The 24,967-nt window shown below is 32.9% G+C and overlaps 3 protein-coding genes and 1 long non-coding RNA gene across 6 annotated transcripts in view; 2 read left to right on the top strand and 2 right to left on the bottom strand.

Annotated features, from left to right (window-relative positions):
• The window catches only part of LOC144837392 (uncharacterized), a 34,086-nt gene extending 32,366 nt beyond the window's left edge, over positions 1-1,720 (top strand). For both annotated transcript variants that reach the window (XR_013611469.1, XR_013611470.1), the window contains exon 3: positions 1,126-1,720. This is a non-coding gene — a long non-coding RNA (uncharacterized LOC144837392). The remainder of the gene's footprint in view (positions 1-1,125) is intronic.
• A 439-nt stretch (positions 1,721-2,159) lies between these two features.
• LOC144837992 (uncharacterized) lies at positions 2,160-6,099 on the bottom strand. Its single transcript, XM_078693322.1, has 2 exons — positions 5,351-6,099; positions 2,160-3,831 (listed from the first exon to the last, which is right to left on the bottom strand). The coding sequence occupies exons 1-2, from the start codon at positions 5,847-5,849 to the stop codon at positions 3,383-3,385; spliced, it is 948 nt and encodes a 315-aa protein (XP_078549448.1). The 5' UTR covers positions 5,850-6,099; the 3' UTR covers positions 2,160-3,382.
• Positions 6,100-12,436: 6,337 nt separating this feature from the next.
• LOC144837994 (homeobox protein Nkx-2.3-like) lies at positions 12,437-15,115 on the bottom strand. Its single transcript, XM_078693324.1, has 2 exons — positions 14,683-15,115; positions 12,437-13,149 (listed from the first exon to the last, which is right to left on the bottom strand). Exons 1-2 carry the CDS (start codon positions 14,990-14,992, stop codon positions 12,620-12,622), a joined length of 840 nt encoding a protein of 279 aa, XP_078549450.1. The 5' UTR covers positions 14,993-15,115; the 3' UTR covers positions 12,437-12,619.
• A 1,827-nt stretch (positions 15,116-16,942) lies between these two features.
• Positions 16,943-24,029, top strand: LOC144837991 (sideroflexin-1-like). 2 transcript variants are annotated; one of them, XM_078693320.1, is made up of 9 exons: positions 16,943-17,076; positions 17,460-17,648; positions 17,917-18,087; positions 18,242-18,340; positions 19,586-19,661; positions 20,413-20,626; positions 21,151-21,250; positions 21,674-21,721; positions 22,193-24,029. In XM_078693320.1, the coding sequence occupies exons 2-9, from the start codon at positions 17,482-17,484 to the stop codon at positions 22,287-22,289; spliced, it is 972 nt and encodes a 323-aa protein (XP_078549446.1). In that variant the 5' UTR covers positions 16,943-17,076; positions 17,460-17,481; the 3' UTR covers positions 22,290-24,029. The 2 variants fall into 2 exon arrangements, with proteins under 2 accessions (XP_078549446.1, XP_078549447.1); XM_078693321.1 differs by having other exon boundaries at positions 16,962-16,982.
• Positions 24,030-24,967: the final 938 nt, after the last annotated feature.

Raw genomic sequence — 24,967 nt, 5'->3', positions numbered from 1 at the left:
TTTACCGTATTGTACTACATCATTACTACAATTAGTTTGAAACTATTCATTTTAAAATTCTTGTTTCCAAACAAATGATATTAAACTTTATTGAAATTAATTTTTAAAAATATTATTCTTAATTATATCTAATTTAAATAGCTAAACGAGACTCTGTTATCGCCTTGTAGTTAATGACCCTTGATGACCTAAGTAGACTCATTGAATGTTATCGTCATTTTACGTTGTACATAATCACGGAACTTATGTTTTAATGTGCCACTTGGACTGAAGTGGCAATTAAATACAGACTTATGAAAGTATTTTAATTTGGAAATTCGATAAAGATTTTCCTTTTGGTCATCAAAACAGGGTTAACTGTTGAAAAAAGCGTCTTGGGTTAGTACCATGCCGGAATCGTGCGTTGTGTACTCGAAGTACGCATCACTTGCGAATTTTGTACGAGAAATCCGAGTTTGGTACCGTACGGTACTCTTAATAGTTAAGTTTGGTTCCAACAATAGACGCAAAGCTAGGACGTAGACACAACGAAAACAAGTTGACCAATCACAAGTTAGAATTATCCATCGCTTGTGATTGGTCAAATAACTTACGTTGCGCTTACTTCCTTGCGTTGCGTCTCAGTGGAAATCAAGCTTTTACGTGTCGTCGTGCGTACCACCGTACTTGTGCTTAGTAAAGTACGGTGCGCATCACAGCTTGTAAAAAGAGTCATTATCAATACTGGTAAATATAGTATCAACATCTTAGTTTAACATGTTTCCTCCCTCTTGACACTGTTGCCGAATCAATGTGATATCATTATATCATCGTATTGCTTGTTAACAGTAGTCCGAATTGACAATTCGATGTAAACTTCTTCGTGGAAATAACCAAAAAGTTCGAAAGTTCATGTCTATAGAACCTTGAAGGTCTTACAATTCAAACCGTGTCAATATTAATTGAAATAATCGATGTATCACATGAAAATAATAGTCCAGGCCGATCCGCAATGGATTGTTAAACATTTCGGTTTTCGGTTAATTTATAAAATGATATTATTATGTCTCTTTTGTGATGACAAGAAATGTATTTAAGCATTTTTTAACAAAGTTAAACTAATAATTATTCTTGTTTCAATTTCAGGTTTAATATTCTGGGGCCTCGGAGTGAAATAGATTAGGATCAAGTCATCGGTGAGTTTTAGCGACAAAATTACGGTAATTTCAGAATAGTGCAAGTCATGTACAATTTGACGATAGGCCCAAGAGTTTGTTGTGTCTTAGCTGGCAGATTTCGATTGCTTGTGACAGGCTGTTATGTAAAGTCATGGTGGTTTTACACTATGCACTGCCTAGAATACATTTAGTAGCGTTTGTTGGTTGTGAGTCTGTGATCCCTGGAGACTAGTGGTAGTAACACATACTCACGATATACGTAAATTGAATCAGTACAGAGTGGCTAGGAAAGAAGGCAATTTTAAAACTTGTTGCTGCGTACATTTTATGTCAACCGGGGCTTTCCATACAACACCTGTTCTACTGATATGCTCAAAAGATCACCGATAACTGTTACAAATAATGTTTGTAACAGTTACATATTATTATATTACGTAAGAGCATGTATACTTTGAACTTATCGAAACAGAAACTTTAATAATTCAACTTTTATAATATAATATTCATATATCAATGAAAAACATTAGTATTAATAAAAACAAAAAACCGGACGTTAACAGTGCAACCAGAATGTCCAATAAGTTTTTTATAAAGGTTACTTGCAATGTTTGACATCATTAATACGTAGGTCATTAAATACTTTAACCTACTGAACAATATGTTTCCTTTTGCATGAGTATCATAATCTCTAGAGGGAGATAATCAGGCTAGAATGTTCAATATTAACAATTATTCAGAAGTTTTAAACAGTTTTCTGTGATTCTCCTGGGCAATACCCAGCTAGATGACACACGATAACACGAAATACATGAACATAACATAAGTTGAACATAATTTGGTTAAAACAATAACTTATTTTGATAGAGGCTGGCCACACACGTCATGGGCGTATTCCTGGTTGTGGTTACAGTTTCCAAAGTGTTGAGCACGATCAACGGAAAACTCCAACCGAGTAAATGAATACGGAAAAACAAAAACAAAATACCACTAACTGATGTTTATTGTAAGTTTTATTTCTCGATTGCATCATTACTAAAACTGAATGTTTACATTTTACGGTTTACATCTGCATTTAATTGTATACAATATACTTTATTTTTACTGTGGCTTTAAGAGCTTTCACTTAAAATGTGGTCAAAGCTTGTCTGGGACGATTGCTCCTAATTAGCGATTCTTTATCAAACTAATGAGAAATGTACCCCAGACTGAAAGATTCTACACAATGCATAAGCGCTCTATAACACCGTTAAACAGCTAAGGTGTGAAGCTTAACAGTGTTGGTTACTAAACTCCACTGTCTTTGTTTTAATGGTACAGTGTTCACGCTGACTTCTACTTGTGAAAATATAACCGCATATAATAGCCAACGGTAAGAACTCATACAGGGAACCATTCTACTACGAAAACTCGAAATAATACCTTTAAACCATACTTTGCACCTGGCCATTACGTGATCTAAAAAGAATATTAATAATTAAGATGTACAATATAACAGTTATTCAAATGCATGACGTATGGTCGTTTAATACTATTATATCCAATTAATACTGTTATGGTAAAATAATTTTAATTAACCGATAATTGTTCGTTCCTTGTAAATTGCTGTGAGATTTATTTTGTGAGAAAATAATCACTAATAGCCCTATAATGAGACATAATTAAAACATAATTAGTGTTTTTGTTTGCATAAATATTGTTTAAGGTATACAAGATTTTATTTATCAACTTGGTCAAAGAAGTACTGTCTATAATATTCCATATCCATAAATAAATAAACACTTTTTTTTCAAATAGCATACAGTACTACAATTCGCATTGTACGCTTATGAGTATTATTAGACAATTTAGCCCTATAGGGCAACATTTCGCCATCATTATTTCGGCAATTTTTTTTCTCTAGGCGCACAAGTATAACGTCACATTTAGGCCTAAACTTACTCAAACTTTTGGATATATTCCTTATTATACTATTGGCATAATAATTTCAGAGTTATAAAATAATAGTTATTTAGATATTAAACAACTTGTCGATTTTTAAAAAGAACGATTATACAAATACAACACTAAGTCCCGACGTCGTACGTACAAACACTTGCTTAAATTAACATGTAAATTGATAGATTCTTCTCTCATTATTATGTCTATAATTTCTATATATGTACAAATTTACAATATATTTATAAGTACACTAAATAATTATTTACATATCAAATATCTTTTGGTTTTTATTTGCCGAATACGGGTAGGATGCTTCCAAAGTGTGGTACGGGTACCTGTCCCCAGAACGGATAAGGTACACTCGTACAGTACGGTGAAGGGCCGAGACCACACGGAGTACACTGTGGTACGCTTGGGATATCTGAGTAAAACAGTCTTGGTCCATCACTATACAATACTTTGACTGCTACCTTTTTGGCGGGAGGAGTCATGAGTTCTGCAGCAATTTGCTTCCGTTTTGTTTTGTATCGTCTGTTTTGGAACCAAATTTTGACTTGTTGCTCGGTAAGTTTTAATGCAGCCGCTAAATCTGCTCTTTCTGGACCCGATAGATATCGCTGATGGCTGAAACGTCTCTCTAATTCGAACACCTGAGCGTGAGAGAAGGCTGCCCTGGACCTCTTCTTCCTCGGCTTCAAGGATGTGGATCGTGGGCTAGAAGCTGAGTCATCACTACCTGTAAAAAGTAAAGTTAAATAGGAATAATAAAGTGTGACGTATACGTCCAGGTTTTTTAAATTCTAATATTACACAGGGGACCACTTTGTTAGCATTATCAAGAGAGATGTAAAGATTCTCAGACCACATCATAATCAACGTTTCCACTCATCTAAAGCTCATTTCCGGAGTGACAATGCAAAATAAAGGTAGGCCTAAAAGAAATACATTAAAATGATATATAACTAACTAAATTTGACTGATAAAGATACTATAATATGCAAAACAATGTGGTATTATGATAATTTATACGTCGGGAACCAAGAAACAATGTTTTGAAAAGGGTAAAATACTAACGGCAAAACAATTGAATATATTATGGTTATAACTAATAATTAATTTGGATACCATTTTTTATTTTAAAAAACATTTGGAAGAATCGTTGTAGTACAAACAAAAATTATTTTTTGTACTAAACTAAAAGAATAAGATATCTGTATGATTGTTATTTATTATTTTTAAATAAAAAGGCGTTATTCGATGACGGAGTTAATTATTGTATTTTCCTCTTTACTTTACTACTTTTATCGTATCCAGGTGTAATAATATGTTTATTATCATATCAGAATGTGCATTTTATGACCTAAAACATTATCTCGTGTGTGGGCCTGAGTGAAGTAAACTTGAGTATCACAGCTGACTGTTGAATAGATAGCAAACTTATACAATCGGAATGTGAATGGTGGTAAGTTGGGGAAACAACGTGGAAATATCAATTACACGCTTACTTGCCTGCAGCATGGTAATAAAGATGTAAACCGCGCGCTTATATAAGCAGACGACATATGAAAACTCATCGTCTGACAAAACTATGGCGCGCCATACAAAACAGTTATTATTTATACAGTGTTTAATCAGTAATTTTTTTTATAGAATTAACGAACAGTTGTAATAGTGTTATTAAAAGACATATTGTATGTATGCTTACCTGTGCAATTTAATGATATAAATCTCGTAAATAAAAAAAACACAGCATAGGCCTATTGCTATTTGTCAAAAGCACATCAATTTTCAGATGAGTACTTCAGAAGAAGTTTGATTTTGTTTAGAATATAAGCCTAATAAGTTTTCTATTATGGTATAGTATACCTATAATTAATGGGTATACGTATAAATATCTTATAATAAAATTATGTTGAGATGCTTTGGGAAAACTTAACCAATAAATGGGCTACAGAAGGTTTGTACTACGTTTATTAATAAATAAATAAAATAAATAATTATTTATAATATTTTATTTAAAAATTAACCCACTTTTAATACAAAAATCAATTTGAATGATCTCAAAATGAAGCTTTCTTAAAATGAAATTGATAATTGTTTAATATTTTATCGGGTTTACCAACCAAAAATACAATTTGAAACTTATTTTATTAAAGTTTATTTGGAGTCAGTTTTATACTGGGTTTATTCAGTGTTATCTATTTAAAACAACAATAAATAACGACATTTATTATTATAAAGATTTATGTTCTTACCTTCACTTTCAGATTCGTTGGCTTTTGAAATAGAATGATCATCCTCGTCATCAACAATAATAGAAATTCTGTCATCTATTGTCGATTCTGAAGGGTACGTTGATGACACCGTATCAGAGCCTGTCCTACAATCTGCAGATGGGAACGTAGGCACGGTATCTACGCCTGCTCTTGCTTCGGGTAACTCATCCATATTCTCCTCCTCTTCCATTTTATCAGGTAGGCCTAGCTCATTTTCCTTTAATTTGGACATTAATCTTTGCTGTAAAGTATGTTCTAATACAGATTTATCGTTGTTAGATGTTTTCGAGATTGCAGAAAAAGAAGTGTATGGATGGATTCCAGTATCTAAACCGTTCCGCCTCACGTCTGAAGAAGTAAGCATTCTCTGTTCAGGTATTTTAGTCCTATTACAAGCATTGCCATCCGATTTTTTACCTAAAATATCAAGAATTGAAAAAGGTGTCGACGAACTCTCTGCTGCCTGTGATCCAACCATAATGGAAAAAATAATTTCCAAAACGAAAACTTTTTGTTGATAAAGTTTTTTAAAAAACTTTTAAAATAGCTTTCCTAAGCTGATATGATCAGAACGTGTGTAGTAACGTGTTTTCGGCGCGACGAATAATTGTTAAATGAACTCCTGTTGTTGTTAAAACCGCTGTTGTACCAGTGGCTCATCAAGAATGATCAGACGGTATCCTAGCACAAGTCACTTATAATTGGAGGGTATTTAGAGTGTACAAGGGAGACAGTGGTTTTTTGATTATATCAATTATTCATTACTACACATCACTCACTATACATGACACGAAATAGCGAGATTGACGCGTGTAGTTTGAATTGTCTCAATAGGTCTCCGAAGACGATGGGAGGGAGATAGCTAATTCTGATCGTTTGACGCTTGCTGATTGGCTACTGCAATACACCTTAGCGGTTAACTTCTGTTGATTAAGGTGAGTGGAACATTAACATAGGTGATGTTTGTTTCTAAAAGGTTAATCACTGGTGTACACCCTTATTAAGTACCGTACTAATTGGAAGTAAGGACGATAAACTTTAATGAATGGTTTACGGGATTCCTGCGATTGGTAGCGTTATCTTAAACCAAAACCAAGTTGTCAAATTTTATTAAAATATTTGACCTACTTATTGTTTTTATTTATTATTATTATAATGTATTATCACAGCATAATATACGTTATTAGTTAATGACAAAAAAAAGAACAAAATGGTATAACGTAAGCATGGAGGTAAACAATTTAAAAAAATAGTTTTTACCTCCATGACATAATTACCTAACCGAGTCCTCAAAATGTAAATTACATTTTTGTCACTAATAACTGGTAACATTGTGTTACGAGTTGATTATTATTAGTAATTATTTTAGTCGTATATTATGAATATTACTGTATTTCGTAGTCAGTGTATTTCATACTCCTCTCACCCCCATGTTACGGTATTTATAATCATCTCCCTCTTCTCCCTCTAATCGGGCATAATATAATTTCTACTTCTTTTATCGGTTGTTCGGTCAGCTTATTTATTGCACACTTATGTTTCTATACTTCATTGTTTCTCTTCTCTTACTCATATCCTCTTACACAGTATATCTATAATACATATTGATATATAACCCAGACAACACAATCCATTTTCAATTTATTTTAAATCAATATTTAATAATCATTACAACGTTATGAATGACCTCAATAATAAAGGACAATAAGTTGTGACATATTTTATTCAGACATTTTATGGAAAGAAAAATAAAGAAAAAGTTTAATTATCATCGTTAGATAACAATAGCAGAGGGCAGGTAGATATTTGCATATCATGGTTCACCTGTAAAATCGAATCAAGGTATTAAACTCCTCACCTGAGTTCACCTGCTGTCTTATTTCCCTTTCATTTACCTCTTTTCCTGCATTTGCTGTTACGTATCTAAGAGGTCGACACCCTATTTATGTCATGTCACATCATTGTACTACTTAATGCCTAATTTCAGTTGTTGTCTATTATTAACAAGGATTTAATCATCATTGATTATTGTCTATTCATCACTTTAATCTTTATTCACACAACCAACAAAGCACTGACAGCTCGATTATAGAATATACACTTAGAAAACAAGGTAAAATGTATATAATTGTATTCAAAATACATTAAATTAATATTAATTAAACATATCTATAAATAATAATAATACAAGACGAATGAAAGTCGATGAGAAAAACGCCATTTTGACAGATATTAACACGAGAAAATGTCATGATGGAATGGTTCATACGTTGTGTCTTATACAAAAAAGACATAATTGGAAATGATACTATCGAAAACAAACACATTTGGCGTCTTAATTAATAGTTTTTCTGATGCTATAAGTCTGTCTCAGGGCTTTTAATGTAGTCATATTTTGGCATTTTACCGGACTTTCCGAAAATTGGAAGCTTTTTCTTCGCAGCTAGTAATATTTTGTAGAAAGTGTGTTGACTAGTGAGGATGCATTGATGTAGACGGCTACACGGTACAGCTGTCCACGTACCCAGCATAGCCTCTCGTACCCCACCGATGAAGTCATCAGAGATGATGTGTATCAAGGAGCTAACGGCGGGAAGCCCCCACTTCACCCTCATTAAAATCACCGTGGGTCACCTGGTAACGTGTTTATCCACTCTGCCACTGCCTAGCGTGACAATGACATTATCATTAACTGGTAATGATAAACTATCAAGTGTTCTTTATCGATCTTTATCGGGTATTAGTTGTCCAAATGTTGTTGACATGTTTGTAAAAGTAGGGCCTACGCTTGTTTTTTGGAAGTAATCCCAGTTCATCATTGAAAATAAATACTGAATTGAATGTTTGCCCTGGATAGTTTTAATACCTCAGTCGTTAGATGTCATCTCACATTTTCTTCATGTCTAAATTAATTTTCCTCAAAATAGGCGTAACTGGAAGTTGATGAAAACCAGTGAATTGATGAAGTAATAATAATAATGAGCGTGTGATTCATATCAGACAAAAATGACGGTTTTAAAATAAAAACAATGATGCGTGAGGTTTATGATTGACAGGCTGTCAAGTTCAGCTTGAAGACATAACCAGCGGGAACCATTAAAATATGACACGACCAGTTAATACTTGTAAAATATTAGCTGGTTTTAGGAATAACCAACCGTTTGGGTGGTCTTGTTTGGTGGCAATGTTTAGACAAGCGTCATTCCCTACGTTTTCTTATCTTTTGACAGCTAATGTATTTACGTCTAGTTTCGTACATCCAATTGGATAATATGTTTTTAAGTAGTTAGGTCGAGTGATTCAATGTAAGGGTGTTGCTGATTGGTTAATAGTACGTCATTACTGAACCATTTTGTTGTGACGTATGCACCCTTGGGACGATACCAGTGGTTTGTAATTTACTTGATTGAAGAATGTCAACAAATGTAAGTGCTTGTTTTCATCGAATTTACTTCCCCCCTCTAGCACTGTTGTAGTCAATTACTAAGCTAGCATTCCGTTGGCATTCGTAGGGACCGCCTCGAGATCTTTCGGGTCTTCCCCACGGCTCAGATACAGGTTTACTTGATACAGACCTACAGGACATCATTCCTTATATCCACAAACATAATGACGGAGGTCGCGAAGCTTTCTTATATATAAACATTTGTGAGTGCTACGAGTAATTTGAAGTTCTTACGTTAAGCAATATCTGTGATGGTGGTACTTTGTCACTCATTATAGACTTCAGATTGACAGATTCTTCCAATTGATTATTGAAAATTAAACAAAGACGGCGATGGTTTATCACAATCTTCGTCTTCATCTCATCAGTTATCTCATCATAACACAGTATTCAATAAAATGACGTCATAATCATCACCATCATTAGATCATCTTCACAACGTGCAATTTATTTATTCATATTAAATTGAATGTCATTTATAGTAACAATCACAAATTTAACGCCAACAAGCAATATTTAAAGATATATTTTCGCCTGAAAAAATAATCTAAACATTTGTTTTTGTCGAAAAGTCATTTTATGTCACAAAATAAGTTATTCACTTTGACAAAAAAAAGTTGGAAAAACAAAATATTTAACCGATGGAACCGTAATTTAATAGGGAATAAAGTTACCCGGAAGCCCCCTTTAAGTCAATGTGTTTCTGGTTAAATTTTACCGTTTCATCATTTCTGGTTTTTGGAGATGTTTTGGCAAAAATAACTAATAAAAGTAGAAATGGCCAAAGATTGATTTTATTCATCTTACATGTTTGGGAGAACAATACTTCATTGTTAACCGATAGCTGTCAATCATAAATAAAAGATCCGTTTCGTGAGAGGCATTCCCGCTGATAAGCAAGGACCACCAAACAACCGTCAAACAATGAAATGTTATATTATAATTACCACAAACCCGATACCCCTCTTGCAAGTTGACAAAACGTCAGATACTAGGGTATATCGTAAATGTAAGTTGTGAATATTATGTTATCGTGTTTGATTGATGAAATCTTGACAAACATCACCATGTTCTGAAGTTATGAATGACAAGTGTTGTCACGTGATTGGATTTGGTGACTTTTATGCCACTCATGCTATAATGTTTGGGACATTCATAATGACTCGTCAGAATTCTAAGTCGGCCTAGTTAAGTTTTAACTTTTTATGACTTGGAATAAGTCGAGATTAATTTTATTCAAATCAAGTAAAAAAAAAATGCGTTTACTTCAATTCTACAAATCAATCTAAAATAAAATAAACTCAATATCTGAATTAAACTATTAATATCGCTTATTGGGTCAGCAAAAGCAAGGAGTTTCCTCAGCTATGCAACATGTTCATTTACAGTACTATAACTGTACTCAATTACCTAATTATGACTAATTACAAAACAGATTTCCAGAGGGCGACATTCAAAATCGTTTATAAAATCAAACCGAGGCCATCAGTCCGTTGTGTCAGGTAAACTTTGTAAGTTCTCGAAGCAAAATTTAAAAACCGCAATTATATTAGTATTAGAAAATCGTAATTTGTTTACAAGTTGTATTTAAATTTAATTATCGTTGCTTTAGATTATTATTTCTTGTAGTTCTAGACTTTAATAATATTTATTATACACTCTCACTAGGCCTACATCGTCATTCAAGTAAATAAATAAAAAGGGGCATTTCAGTGACGTGAGTCCATCAGAAGTCTATTGAAGGTAAGTTTCTTATTTATAATAGTCTTTTTATAGTCCTATTATTGTCTGTGGGGCCGAAGTCATATACATTAATTAATTGTTTTTATATTGTTTGAATTAGTTTGTAAGAGTGTTGCATTAAAACAATGCCTCTATTTTATTAAGGAACTTGGTGAATATTAAAAATGTTTTGCCAAAATTGCCCCAAAAATGCATACATATCGTAATTATTTTTTGCAGTACACAATATTAGTAAAAAGAGGGCGCTAGACACGTTACGTAAAACCGGCCCAAAGATCATCTTCTCTAACTAACTACCCGTTAGAGGGCGTGAATAATTTTAACACAAAACGTTCCTATTATCTATAAGTTTAAACTTTTCATTAAAAAATCCGTTTTATTTAGACGAAAGTAATCAAAAAACGGTAGTATAAGTAGTGAAATGACTAGGCCTACTAAGCACGAGTACGGCTTAACAATCTGAAACAGTTGGTTTTAGTGTTCTTCCCCAGATTTTAATAGGCCAATATACAGACATGCAAAAACGTTATCATTACTTTCTGGAGGAGATAGTACATTAGCATTAGTACCGTGCTGCAATAGATTGCCTTGCTTGCTCTTATAACATGCATCAAACATAATCAAATAAATATTTTAGCGATAAAATAACTTTCTCTGAAACGTTGGTTAGTATACAGTACTGTACCAATGTTCTACTTATACTAATGTCGACATTCTCATATCGTCACAGGTTTCTTTTTATTCTTATACCAAAAATATGATGCAAATTATAAACATATTTTTTCTAAATGTACGGTAATTGTAAGAGAGAGCCTACAACCACGCCAACACCAACTAGGCCTACTTAAGTGGGACGAGATTTTTTTAGACCTAATTTATTAGTACGATGGTGTAACTTTACCCTGGACCTGGAGAGTACTATCATTTTGATTAATATTTTGTTTGTACACATGTCTATTTTGCTCACCCATTTCGCCAGGTGTAGATATATTCATATTATTATCAATATTAGCAGCTATAATAAGCTGTTTTATCATGACCGATGAGATACACCTACACCAATCTGGTTGGCAACGGGTTTTTTTTCATAAAGATGCCCTGGTAATTAGGCCTAGTTTAAAGGCTGCAGAACAATGTAGTTCACTTGTGCCGAATGAATGCCGAATGGAAGCCGATTGGATAGGAATTATACACGCAGCAAAGAGGTTCAAAACTTAGTAATTCACAGATTTATCAAAACTGTATACGCGCGCTGATGATGAGTGGGGCGCGCACCCGGGCGCGCATCGAGCAGACTTTTTTCCACGATTTTAATTACTTAACTATGCTGATTATCATTATATCATGATTGATCAACGTCATCGTGGTCAATTATTAAGCATCGTCGTTCAATCACCGTCGCATCTAATTATTACGCTGGGCTTATGTCGTTGCAACTTACGTCACCGCGTAAAAATATAAGGCTAGGAAGGTTATGGTGTTAAAATAAAATTCAACGTGATAAGTTTTTTCTGAACCAAGCTGACGCAACTGAAATAAATTAACACAATAAATGAAAACTATAATTTTATTGCAAATAATTTTGTTTATTTCGTTCGACTAAAAACTACAAAAATGCAAACGTTCCAGAAAGCTGTTTTATAGATTCGCTAAAATGACGACGTTTGTGCGTTTGGTATTAAACATTTTTACAAATATTTACATTGTATAATTTCTAAATATATTATCTAGAACTATATCTAAAACGTTTGTACACCGTTGCATAATTATTTGAGGCAATGGAAGAATGCATTATAGTTCATAAAGCTTATTACACATTCGAGTTGCAACGCAAAGGACGTAAGTGCATAAGAAGTGCGTCCTAGCGTTAAGCGTGGTTCCCACTAGAGACGCAACGAAAGGACGTAGACGCAAAGCAGTTGACCAATGACAAGCGCCGTTCGATTAATCCATCGCTTGTGATTGGTCAAATCACTTGCGTTGCGCTTACGCTCTTGCGTTGCGCCGTAGTGGGAATCAAGCATTAGTGTCTCTTTCAGTTTATTTCGCATACTCGATGATTACCAATGTCTAACATCTTGCATAGGGGACTGGATATAGCTACACTGTTGTGGCATATTATGCTGATTTGAAAAGTTTGTATTAAACGGTGACGACGAACAATTCATATCTACGAGATACTGAGATGTGTTGAAGTTATACGGTGGTGGCGATGCTAGGCAGGAGCGGCCGTCCCGGACAAGAACCGGTACAGAAACACGTCGAGAGGCTAGCTGACTACTGTGATCATCTAGCTCCAAATTTCTGTCCTGACGCTGTCTTTTACACTTGTATCGCCGATTTTGAAACCAGATTTTCACTTGTGTAGGCGAAAGTTTGAGTAATTTTGCAAGGTGTTCTCGTTCGGGTGCTGATAAGTATTTTTGCTGTTTGAATCGTCTTTCGAGTTCAAAAACTTGAGCTTGAGAAAAGAGGACTCTTGGCTTTCGACGTTGTCTGGGTTTCGTTTGTTTGGTTGGTTCAGTGCCTTTAGAAATGTTCACCACTATTTCGCGTTGTGTCATTGAATCCAGATGAGATAGTTCGTCGACTGTTGATTAAAAACAAATCAAATTTGTAAATTTAGAGATAAATGTAATAACGTAGAATATACAGTATTTAGTACAAAGGACGTAGTAATAAACCAAAAAAAGTTCAAATAAGTTAGCTTTTCGTGTCTTAAACTACCAGTCCACAGTCTTAAATAGTAGCTTAATTCTTTAATTGTGAATTTTGTTTTCTCGATATACTTTTCACTATTTCATATTTTGAATGTGTTATTTAGGATTATGTACCGTACCGTATACCGATATTTTGTTTCAATGTTGAAATCTGTAGCAAAACGCAGAGCAAATGTTGAAATTAGAAATAAAAATATGAAATATATATAAATATTATATTAAGATCATTTACTCCTTGTCAAATCGTATGCATCGATAACATTTGTTAAAATCAGGAAACATGGGTGTACCTAGGCCTATACGTCAAATTTCTGTGTGTTTGTATAAACTCACTGCGTTAGATCACACTCAACTCAAGTTGTTTCAAACTCGAGTTGTTGGATGATGTGTTTATTTTAAAACTTCTACCAGAAACTTAACAGATACTTTATGCTTTCCGCATCCTCTTGATTCCAAAAAATAACACAACAATTTGCTTTAGGGCACGCGTATTTATGTAATCTTCAAGGCTAGCAAAAAACACTTTTGTCTTTATTTAGGCCTCTATTTATCAAAGAACATTTGAATTTTTTTTTAATTACAGTGCAAGATCGGTACTGTCATGGTTCATAGTGATCCGGGGATGGTTTAAAGTCACTTTACTAGTTTGAGACATAAGTATTCACATTATAAATTAAATTAAATATTATTGTCCTTTCTTTCTTTAATATTTCCATTTATAATACATAATCATAAACATACATAAATAATCATAGTACAAAACAAACAAAAAATAATAGAAAGGAGGAATCTCTGAAGCATCTTATAAGTAGAAACCCCCTGTTACAAAACAATAATATAAATAGAAATACGAAAAAAGGCACAAGGGCATAGGCAACTAATTTAACTTTTAAGAAAATGCAACCAATCTTTTTTTAGCTTTACAAAAAATATTTTCACAGAGATTAAAATGTTTTTGAATTGTCTTCATTGCAAAGCATCATTCAGTACATGGCTTTTTACATAATTATCTCTTTGCTAATTAGACGCTAGCCTCAAGCTCAGTCTACACTATCATACTAGTTTGACAAAAAAAGTGTGATGTGCCAAAATATGGTAGTGGTATGCCCAAATATGGTACTGATATGACATCATCGTGTCCATATATGGGCACATCACGGTTTTTTTTGTCACATAAAGTTTGATAGTGTAGACAGAGCTTTAGAAATAAGTAGGTATGATTTATTTGACCTATTTTAAAATGAATGGTTTATAATCAGTTTACACAATGTTTACAATAAGTAATATAGGCCTAAAGATTAAAATACGGTAATCAATAGTCGCATATTGAAAAAACAAATTGATTTGGCCTAGGTATTTGGATATAGTTATGGTAATTTAGTTAATTAATTAATAATACATACCTTGGTCACATGTAGGCGATTGATTGTGCGTCTTGTATTTGTCCGGAATATCATGGATGAAGGATGAATAGACAGATTCCGGGTTCAAATCCATCTCTGTGCATTGGTTGCTGTGGGTCTCCTGCTGTTGGTGGTGATGCTGGAAGCCCGATGTAGCATGGGAATAATCAACAAATGGAAATTGGTACTGATGCTGTTCGGCTAAATTCAATATATCTTTCACCGAGAAAGGTGTACTATTAGCAGTTATGATTGAAGAAGGTGAGTAAGTGGTCATTGAGTTTTGCTGCTCAGTGCTCTCAAAATTCATGTTCGTTGCTTTGATCGTCCACTTCTCAAAGAAGCTCCACTTTTATAAAAACTTCTTGTGAGTTATTGACAGATCGGGTTGTTATAGGTGCGGCATAGATCACAGATTGACATATCACACAAAACCAAGACACTTAATACTTTCCAAATTTGGGAGGTCTTTTACGGAGCTTTAGATAAGAATTGATGACGCTATAACAATCACCCGACTTGATTGGTGAAATATTTAAAAAGGAAACGTGTAAATGGACAACCTATAAAACTCAATCAATTAAGCAGACGATACGCGGGCTTTGCTCGGAGGTTTTGGAGCCTATCTTGTCAAATTTGTTTAAAAGTTGCGACCCTGGGTTTACATAAGCAGACAATGTTTAGGCATGTGTGCTTTTACTACAATGAACAGGGTATCGGCAACGGGCTTGATTCGTGAGACGGTGAGTATACATTGAAGTCATTTCCTGTTTATCAAGCAATTGGATACCTAAAATTAGCACCAACATTTATATTAAACATCTTGCTTGGCAATTTAATGAATCTTTAGTTGGATTGGTAGCAGACAGGAGAATGTGTCTTACAAACATTGCTTATCTAGATAGAAACAATTTAGTGACATCTAGATAGCCGTTCGACCCTTGTTTACACGAGATTCATCGATGCAACGCTGAATGCTGTTAACTGTTATCTTGTCCATGCCTGCATCCATCACTGTTTGGTGTAAACTCTAAACAAGTTGGAGACACAAAGTATGCTTCGATGTCCTACTATCTCTCTCTATCTTTCTTTAATTGCATGCTTCGAATAGTGGTTTTATTTCGTGACTTTCCTATCGTAAACGAAGATAATTTTCACAGAAGTAAATCAATGTAAAGATGTAAATATTGGAAAATGAAATCGTCTTTTGTCTTACAGTAATCCTTACATTGCTTCCATTTTTTAATTCAGAAAATGTGTTTAAAATTATCAAGGCTTTCGGTTATCCGTAAAACTAAAGGAAAGAGAACCACCCCCCCCCCCCTTTTTTTTTTTTACATAACGAACAGAAAAATAGTCAGTGGACATATAAACTGATGCGAACAAAGTAGGACTATAAGAGGCAAACATATTTTATTTTTTTAATTTTTGGGAATTTAGAAGAACAAATATTTATTTACAATACAAATTATATTGTTTTGATGCCTTTATCAGTCAATGAAAAGAAAAAGTAAAACACATTTAAAAAAAGAATTTTATAGGCTATGTATGCATATTATAAAGTTTATTAAGTAATATATATATAAGTTAACAAACGTTTCATAACTAAACAACTTTTTTCATTAAACATGCAATATATTTTGTAATAGATAACATAACAAAAAAATATGCAGAAAATAATGTAAATATATATATGAGATTCTGTAATTGTTGAATAAAGGTGGTAGTTAACCACAAAAGATAAAAAAAAAAGTAATAATGAATGCAATTTCATAAACACTTTTAAAGATACGCAAAAACACAAATATTAAACGGTATATAATCTCTGAGTAGGGAGTTCAACAACTCCCTGGTCTTAAGCTCTGTCTACACTAGTTTGACAAAAAAGTGTGATGTGCCCAAATATGGTAGTGATATGCCCAAATATGGTAGTGATATGACATCATCATATCCATATATGGGCACATCACATTTTTTTGTCGCATAAAGTTTGATAGTGTAGACAGAGCTTTAGATAGTTAGCTAGGTGACATACTGCAGGCTTATAATTTCTTAACTTGTAATAACGTCCTCCTTTGGTTAATTACTTGTTTTTTTCGGATAGTAGTAACAACAAATTAAAAATCTTGAAAGGTTGTGGAATATCACACCTCACGCAATAACATTCACTTTTGATAAAATAAAGAGCAAACAAAAAAATGTCGACGACGTTTATTGTACGGTAGGCGTGCCATAGCTGGTTAATATTACATCATCGCCTTCAGGGGTCAGAAGGTCAAGGAGAGCTGGGACGATAAAAAGTACGAACCGACGTGGCTGCTTTATTTGCTATCTTCTTTCACGTCTCCCTGCCTGTTATGAACGAATAAATAATTGTTTATGAATAGCTTATAGGTATGCATAGGATGTGGTAGTTAGATAGAAGTGTTGTACTGTACGAGAATTTGCCTAGCATACCTCTAGGCTAGGCCTAACTGCGTCAGGCTGTCATCAGGCAGGCAGGGTGGATGAACCGCGTAGATCCCCTATGCCTACCGTCAATACTAATAGCTCAATTAAAACTAAGTCTAGCCTAGGAGTAGGTCTCTAATTAATGGTCTTCTACCAACTAGCTAATTATATGAGCATCTATCTTGTATAATTAATGTATATAATAATAAATACTGAAAAATGTGCATTTTAATTTTGAGGATATCTGCATTCATGATTCTATTCTTTTTATTAGTGACTGACTTTTTAAATTGAATTACAGTGTTGTTTTCTTTTTTTACATTTAGGCTTCTTCTTCTGGAAATTGTCATGGATTCTGAAACTAAACCAGCACGAATTAATCTGAAAGAACCAAAATGGGATCAAAGCACTTATCTTGGTCGAGCATTTCACTTTTTCACCGTCACCAATCCAGTTAATCTTCTTCTTAGTAGCAAACAATTAGATGATGCGAAGGCACTTTTACAACAATACAGGTTAATATACAATTTATGAAGAGTTACCATATTTACTTGAATAAACACTCCGTGGTGTTTATTGTTCAGGAGGGGTTTTAAGGGGGAGTTTAATTCGGTAGTAATTTGATAGTGTAGACATAGCTTTAGATCGAATGAGTATCGCAGTCATTACAGTTTCTCTCTTTTTCTCATACAACATTGCTTCTAGTATAAAATATTAAACTATAAATATGTTCATTACAGTGATAAAAATGAAGGCCTAACAGTACAAATTATTTTGTTACAGTGAATACAAAGAACCTGCAGGCACCACTGAAGAGCAACTATGGACTGCAAAATACCGATACGACTCGGCCTTCCACCCAGACACTAAAGAAAAAATGACTCTGATTGGTCGAATGTCCGCACAAGTACCAATGAATATGACAATCACTGGGTGTATGCTCACGTTTTATAGGTACTTTTGTCTAATTCCTTTTTTGTTGAATTAAGTTCAAAGTTGTCAAAGTAGTTTAATAATATTATTCGGTCACTAATATAATATAGATTATATAACCTGTAATGAGAATAGGTGAATGAGTTTGAGTTGAATTTGATTTTTTTTTTTTCAGGACTACCCCAGCTGTTTTATTTTGGCAGTGGATAAATCAGTCTTTTAATGCTATAGTAAACTACACCAACAGAAGTGGAGATTCACCAATTCCTGTAAAGTAAGAATGCCTGTTTAAAAATATGCCTATTATAATCAATCATGCCAGGGTTTTCAGTCCGATTTTTTCAATCAATGTATTGCCATTGTACTGTAAATGACACCAACAAAAGTGGGGATTCACCAATTCTTTTAAAGTAAGCATGACTACAATGATATTCAATCATGCCTAGTTTTCAGTATTCTTTTAATGTAATAAAACAAGAAATATTTCTTACAAAAAACGCTGCTCATCTCACGATAACTACCGTCTACATGCATCTCAATATTTTTCAGCAAATGTTTTCATAGACTCTATTTTCCCAGACTTGCTTTGGGGTGTGTGCATGCCCAGTCTGAGTTTCCAAATACGCATGGTAACTGTTTCCTAATGCTTTCGTTCTCTTAAATATAACTGCTTAAAATCAATTTTCTTATTTTCCTTCCTTTCAATTAATTAAGTCAATATAAACCAATCTGTCACTTACACTTATTCATTAGTTTTTATTTAAAGAACTACTACAGTATTGTATGATATGCAATTGTTTATAATGTGTTTTATTTCAGTACTTTATTAGCATCTTATCTAATGGCAACAGGAGGAGCTGTGTCCACAGCGTTGGTGTTTATAATGTGTTTTATTTCAGTACTTTATTAGCATCTTATCTAATGGCAACAGGAGTTGTTTATAATGTGTTTTATTTCAGTACTTTATTAGCATCTTATCTAATGGCAACAGGAGGAGCTGTGTCCACAGCGTTGGTGTTTATAATGTGTTTTATTTCAGTACTTTATTAGCATCTTATCTAATGGCAACAGGAGGAGCTGTGTCCACAGCGTTGGTGTTTATAATGTGTTTTATTTCAGTACTTTATTAGCATCTTATCTAATGGCAACAGGAGGAGCTGTGTCCACAGCGTTGGTGTTTATAATGTGTTTTATTTCAGTACTTTATTAGCATCTTATCTAATGGCAACAGGAGGAGCTGTGTCCACAGCGTTGGTGTTTATAATGTGTTTTATTTCAGTACTTTATTAGCATCTTATCTAATGGCAACAGGAGGAGCTGTGTCCACAGCGTTGGTGTTTATAATGTGTTTTATTTCAGTACTTTATTAGCATCTTATCTAATGGCAACAGGAGGAGCTGTGTCCACAGCGTTGGTGTTTATAATGTGTTTTATTTCAGTACTTTATTAGCATCTTATCTAATGGCAACAGGAGGAGCTGTGTCCACAGCGTTGGTGTTTATAATGTGTTTTATTTCAGTACTTTATTAGCATCTTATCTAATGGCAACAGGAGGAGCTGTGTCCACAGCGTTGGTCCTTAATAGTCAAGTAAAGGTAAACACAATCTTTGATTCATTATTACTTTTTGAACTTTCAGAAATATATCTATTTCTATTAAAAATGAAGATTAGGCACAGTTTTCATTATGTTCACTTAGTGCTTGATAACTTAACATCTTTAGGAAGACCCTCTCACAAATCCATTGCGAAGTACTAAGTGATAAAAGCAATTTATTCTTTTTTTTTATACTTGGCCAAAATTGTCTGGTGTGTTGTTTAAAATGCATTAAAAAAAAAATGCTGTACCTCATGCAAATTTCTGTAAATTTTCTAATTACCAGAAGTCCTAAGTTCCCTGAAATGTGCGGGTTTTTCCGATTTTTAATGCAGATCCCCGCCTCCCCGAAATTGGCTAAATTCCCCCGAAAATCTGTAGGATTTAGACCAAAGCCTAGCCTAGAGATTCAAAATCTACTTAATAACAAATTTATAATAGGCATAGGTGGCTGTGACCTACCATGCTACGCTTGAAAAAGTGTGTAGCATTACCCATTGTTTATTACTGAACAAAGACAGGTATTGGATATCCCCAGATGCTGTACGCTCGAGATTTGTATAGCTTAATATTAGCTTATATAGCACCCTCTATATGATTATAAATTAATATATACTACGCCCTCTATTGTTTACCTGAAATGTTGTTTTTTTCCAAAATCCAGGCTAACATTGTATGCATTGCAGTATTATGTTCACTTTATGTGCTATAATAATTTATTATTCTCATATAAATTCACTTATGTTTGCAGAAACTACCTAAAATTGTAGGACGCTACGTACCATTTGCTGCAGTAGCAGCCGCCAACTGCATCAATATACCAATGATGAGGCAACGGGAAATTCAAAATGGTATACCAGTATTCGATGTTAATGGTAACAGACTAGGAGACTCCAAAATAGCAGCTAAATATTCTATATTCCAGGTTGTAGTGTCTAGAATTGGCATGGCATTACCTGGCATGGGTGAGTCTGTGTGAATACATCTTCTCATTGTCTCTTTGTAAATACCATCCTAGCATGCAGGAATTCAAAGTCAAACGTGGTGCTAAATTTAAGGTTATGGCATGTTGTAGAGGCTGACTCCAATCCCCCAAAACCAGTAAAGCTCTGTCTACACTATAAAACTTTATGTGACAAAAAAATGTGATGTGCCCATATATGGACATGATGATATCATATCACTACCATATTTGGGCATATCCCTACCATATTGTTGTTGTTGCAATACATTATACCTTTTAACACACTAAATGAATCCAAGAATTCTCAACTTTTTGGATTTACCCATGTAGCCTTTTTTTTTTCAATTGCAACACATTTTTTGTTGTGCTGCATGTAATATTGTGTTGTATAAACACATCCTAAAACAATCTATGCATTAATTTAAGTTTCCCTTTGATTTGATTTAAGGTATGATTTAATCGAAGCATTTGAAAACTCTTTTGTTATTGAATACTTAGATGTGTATTGTCTGTTTTGTTTTATAGCAATACCACCATTGTTAATGGTGAGGTTGGAAAAAGGTTCTTTTCTTAAACGTTTCCCTGTAATGAATGCACCCATACAAGTTGGACTTGTTGGTTTATGGTAAGTATTACATTATAATGATGATATACACCTTTTATAGCAATGACATTCAAGGTACGTTTAAATGCATCTCTTTTGTAGCAATGGCCATGATGATGTGTTTAACAATATGTGATTGAAACTAAAACAGAATACTAAAAAAATACTAGAGTTTAAAAGTAACAAAACTACCAGAACAATCTGTACATGACAAAAACTACATACCCATCTCACAAAGGATTGAGAAGAAAAAGTCTTATTGCAAACCCTCAGTGTGGTACAATAGAACAGCAAAAATTGTTTGTTGTTCATCTTTAAATTTATGAATATTAATTTGTCAAGAACTGGAATATGTATGATGTTATTAGCACATTATATTTGATCATAAAAGGTTATTTTTTGTGTACTTTACGTTACTAATATTACATTTATTTTTATTTCCAGTTTGGTATTTGCAACACCTCTATGCTGTGCACTCTTTCCACAAAAAAGGTAAACAGATTGTCACTTATGTAATATAACATAAACTATTAATTAATGTCCTAATTAAACCATTTTAAATTATCATTCACAGTCATCCTATCACTGTTTTTTTTTATATATTGTATTAAAACAACCAAATTATTACTGTTTACACTTATTAAATTGCCTGGTAAATGGCTAGTGTTGCCCAAAAACTCTGCAAATTGTTCTGGCTGTTTTACTTTATCATTTTGATTTAGCTTTTTGCTTATTTTATTTTGTATCTCCATTGAGATCCAGCCACTGATACCCAGAGCATTGCCATTTTTCAGTAATTTTCGTTTGGATTTAAATTGTCTTTATCACATTGTCATTGTCACCTTCATTTCACTCTCATTGTCAATTATGGGACAATAGTGACATTAATATAAACTTACACATTTGTTACATCATCTGTTCCTCTAATGTTTATGTGCGCACTTTTTTTTCTTCATTTTAAAGTTCTCTATCTGTTGGTGCTTTGGAACCAGGCTTGCGGAAACGTATACGTGAAATAGACGTAGACATTGAACGTGTTTACTTCAACAAAGGCCTGTAGTTATATGTGGGGGTTAAATTATATTGTGACCAGTGGGTTTCAGGAATACATTTCAAAAAGCAATAATAAATATTGGTTTTCAAATAAATATGTACAATACTCATTAACCGATTCTCAGGTAAATAAGTAAAAAACTTATTCACTGATTTTCAAGTAAATAAGTAAGATACAAAATTAACTGATTTTCAAATTAATACGTACAATAATTATTAACTGATTTTCAAGTAAATAAATAATTAAATACAATACTTATAGACTGATGATCAAGTAAATAGGTACAATACTTATAGACTGATGATCAAGTAAATAAGTACAATACTTATAGACTGATGATCAAGTAAATAAGTACAATACTAATTTACTGATTTTCAAGTAAATAAGTACAATACTTATTGACTGAATTTCAAGTAAATAAGTACAATACTTATTGACTATTTTCAAGTAAATAAGTACAATACTTGTTTACTGATTTTCAAGTAAATAAGTACAATACTTATTCATTAATTTTCAAGTAAATAAGTACAATACTTATTGACTATTTTCAAGTAAATAAGTACAATTTCATCTGAAGAATTGTTTTGGTTTTATCATCGTATATCATGAGCTAATTAATTGCATAGATATGTTTAAAAGAAGAATCAGAATTTAAGAACACTCACAAGTAAAAGGAAATTAAAAGTATGTTGAGCATGACAAAATAATTTACATTTCCTTCCCCGTATCTTGGAACTAAAGGTTAACTGAGACTAATAACTTCAAACACATGTATTATTATAAGTTATTTTAAAGATATATTGTCCCCCTGAAAACATTTTTTTTAATGTTTTTGTTGGATATGCCATTTTAATGGCACATAATAGTTTGACCAAAATTGGATTGAAGCAAATACATTATTTACCATGAAAAAAAAAATGAATTTAATGCAAAAAGTTTTTTAACGGAAGTGATTAACTTTATTAAAACTGCGAAATGGCCTATTCAAAGCCCTTTTTTCAATAATCTTCATTTTTCATGGTTTTTTTGGGTGAAAATACATATTATTATTATTATTTTAAATATGATTTGCGGTTTTATCAATTGTGCAGTTTTGCAGTTATATTTCTAATAGTATTCATTTAGTAATCCAGTACACACACATGCATACAGACAGTTGAATAAAAAGAATTAAAATTTATTCATTTATTTAATACTATCAGTATAACATTAGTTGTGAACATTTTGTGTTGTTTTGTCAGATATTTACCGTCCATGTAATAAGCTTATTTAATTTTTACGTCATATATCCCCTACTGATTCCATCTCCTTTTGCTTATTTATTTAATTTTGCGTTTTCATCTAACAATTATTCATCAAAAAATAAAGCACAATCAAATGTACTAACAACGAAACTGAGTATATGTTCAACTTTTGTATAGTGTGTATTCAATACGATGTTTCTTTTGTTTTGTTTTATTACTGTATTCATCCTAGAATATAAGGATAAAATGTCAACCAAATTTCGCCAGTATTTTTAAATGAGTTAACGCCCTCTGTAGTTTTTAAGTTTTAGGCATGTCCAATATCTTTCTCAGTGCGTAAAATCAAAATCACTGTGTATATTGGTTACCGTTATATTAAACATAATTGGCATGTGCGTGTGCAATTATTGGTGAAAATGTACGCGCGCGTAAAATAATTGTTGGAGGTTGAAGTATAGGCATTTCCAATAATACACGTCTGTAGTATTTCGTGTTTGATAGTTCATTAGGGCCTATATTATATTGCGTAATATGATAAACAAACCATAGATTATACATACTAGCGCAGTGTGTTTGTTTTCTGTTTCGTTTATTCAAAAGTTGACTTTCTTATAAAAATTCATCACATCAAATGTGAGTAATTGTTTTTACTAATGGCTCTTGAATTCGTGGCGCTCTTCTGTACCGATGCTACTATATTTTTAAACAGTTGAGTATATTCAAACAATACTGATATTTCAAACATATTGAGGAGGTCCCCTTTAATGTTACTTTATATTATTAAATTTTGATTTTATTTAAAAGCAACTAAATACTTTTTATTGTTAAGCATATTATATATGAACGACATTAAAGAGGTAATATCAAGGGTGTTATAACGAGATATACAGCGTTGGTAGTCAAGGCTGACCCGTCCAAGGGGGAAAACTTTTACTTGTTTCTAACTTTTGTCATTATAACCTTATCACCTTTGCCAATAAAAAGTTAGTGACGCATAACTGTAAATTGTAGTAGAACAATCAATTATATAACCCAAATAAGACAATGTTGACAAGCGGTTGGTTAATGCAAACTTGACAATTTATGATTGGCCTCTTTAGAGAAAGTTAATAGCTAATTTTATTAACATCAATTTATTTCATAGCTTTATTGAGTTTAAAATCGTTTAATTTGCGCTATATCAAAATACGTTTATGCCTTGCTGAGGTTATTTTGCAATAATTTCTTGGCACTAGAGTGTTGGCACCCGGTTATGATAATTTAGTGTCCTTTCATTAGAAAAGTGTCCGCTATATATTTTATGGTTCACACAATTACAATACCGAGTTGATATTATTTGTCGGCACACTAAACAATTTACTTCTTACGATTTTTTTTTAACGATTTTTTTTTAATAACTTTCTTCACTTTAATAAACTCATATTTTGCATACATACTTAG

This window comes from Antedon bifida, chromosome 3 (genome assembly GCF_963402885.1).
Source record: "Antedon bifida chromosome 3, ecAntBifi1.1, whole genome shotgun sequence".
Classification (NCBI taxonomy): domain Eukaryota; kingdom Metazoa; phylum Echinodermata; class Crinoidea; order Comatulida; family Antedonidae; genus Antedon; species Antedon bifida.
Note: the sequence above shows the minus strand (reverse complement) of the source record. Positions and strands in the feature narration are given on the sequence as shown.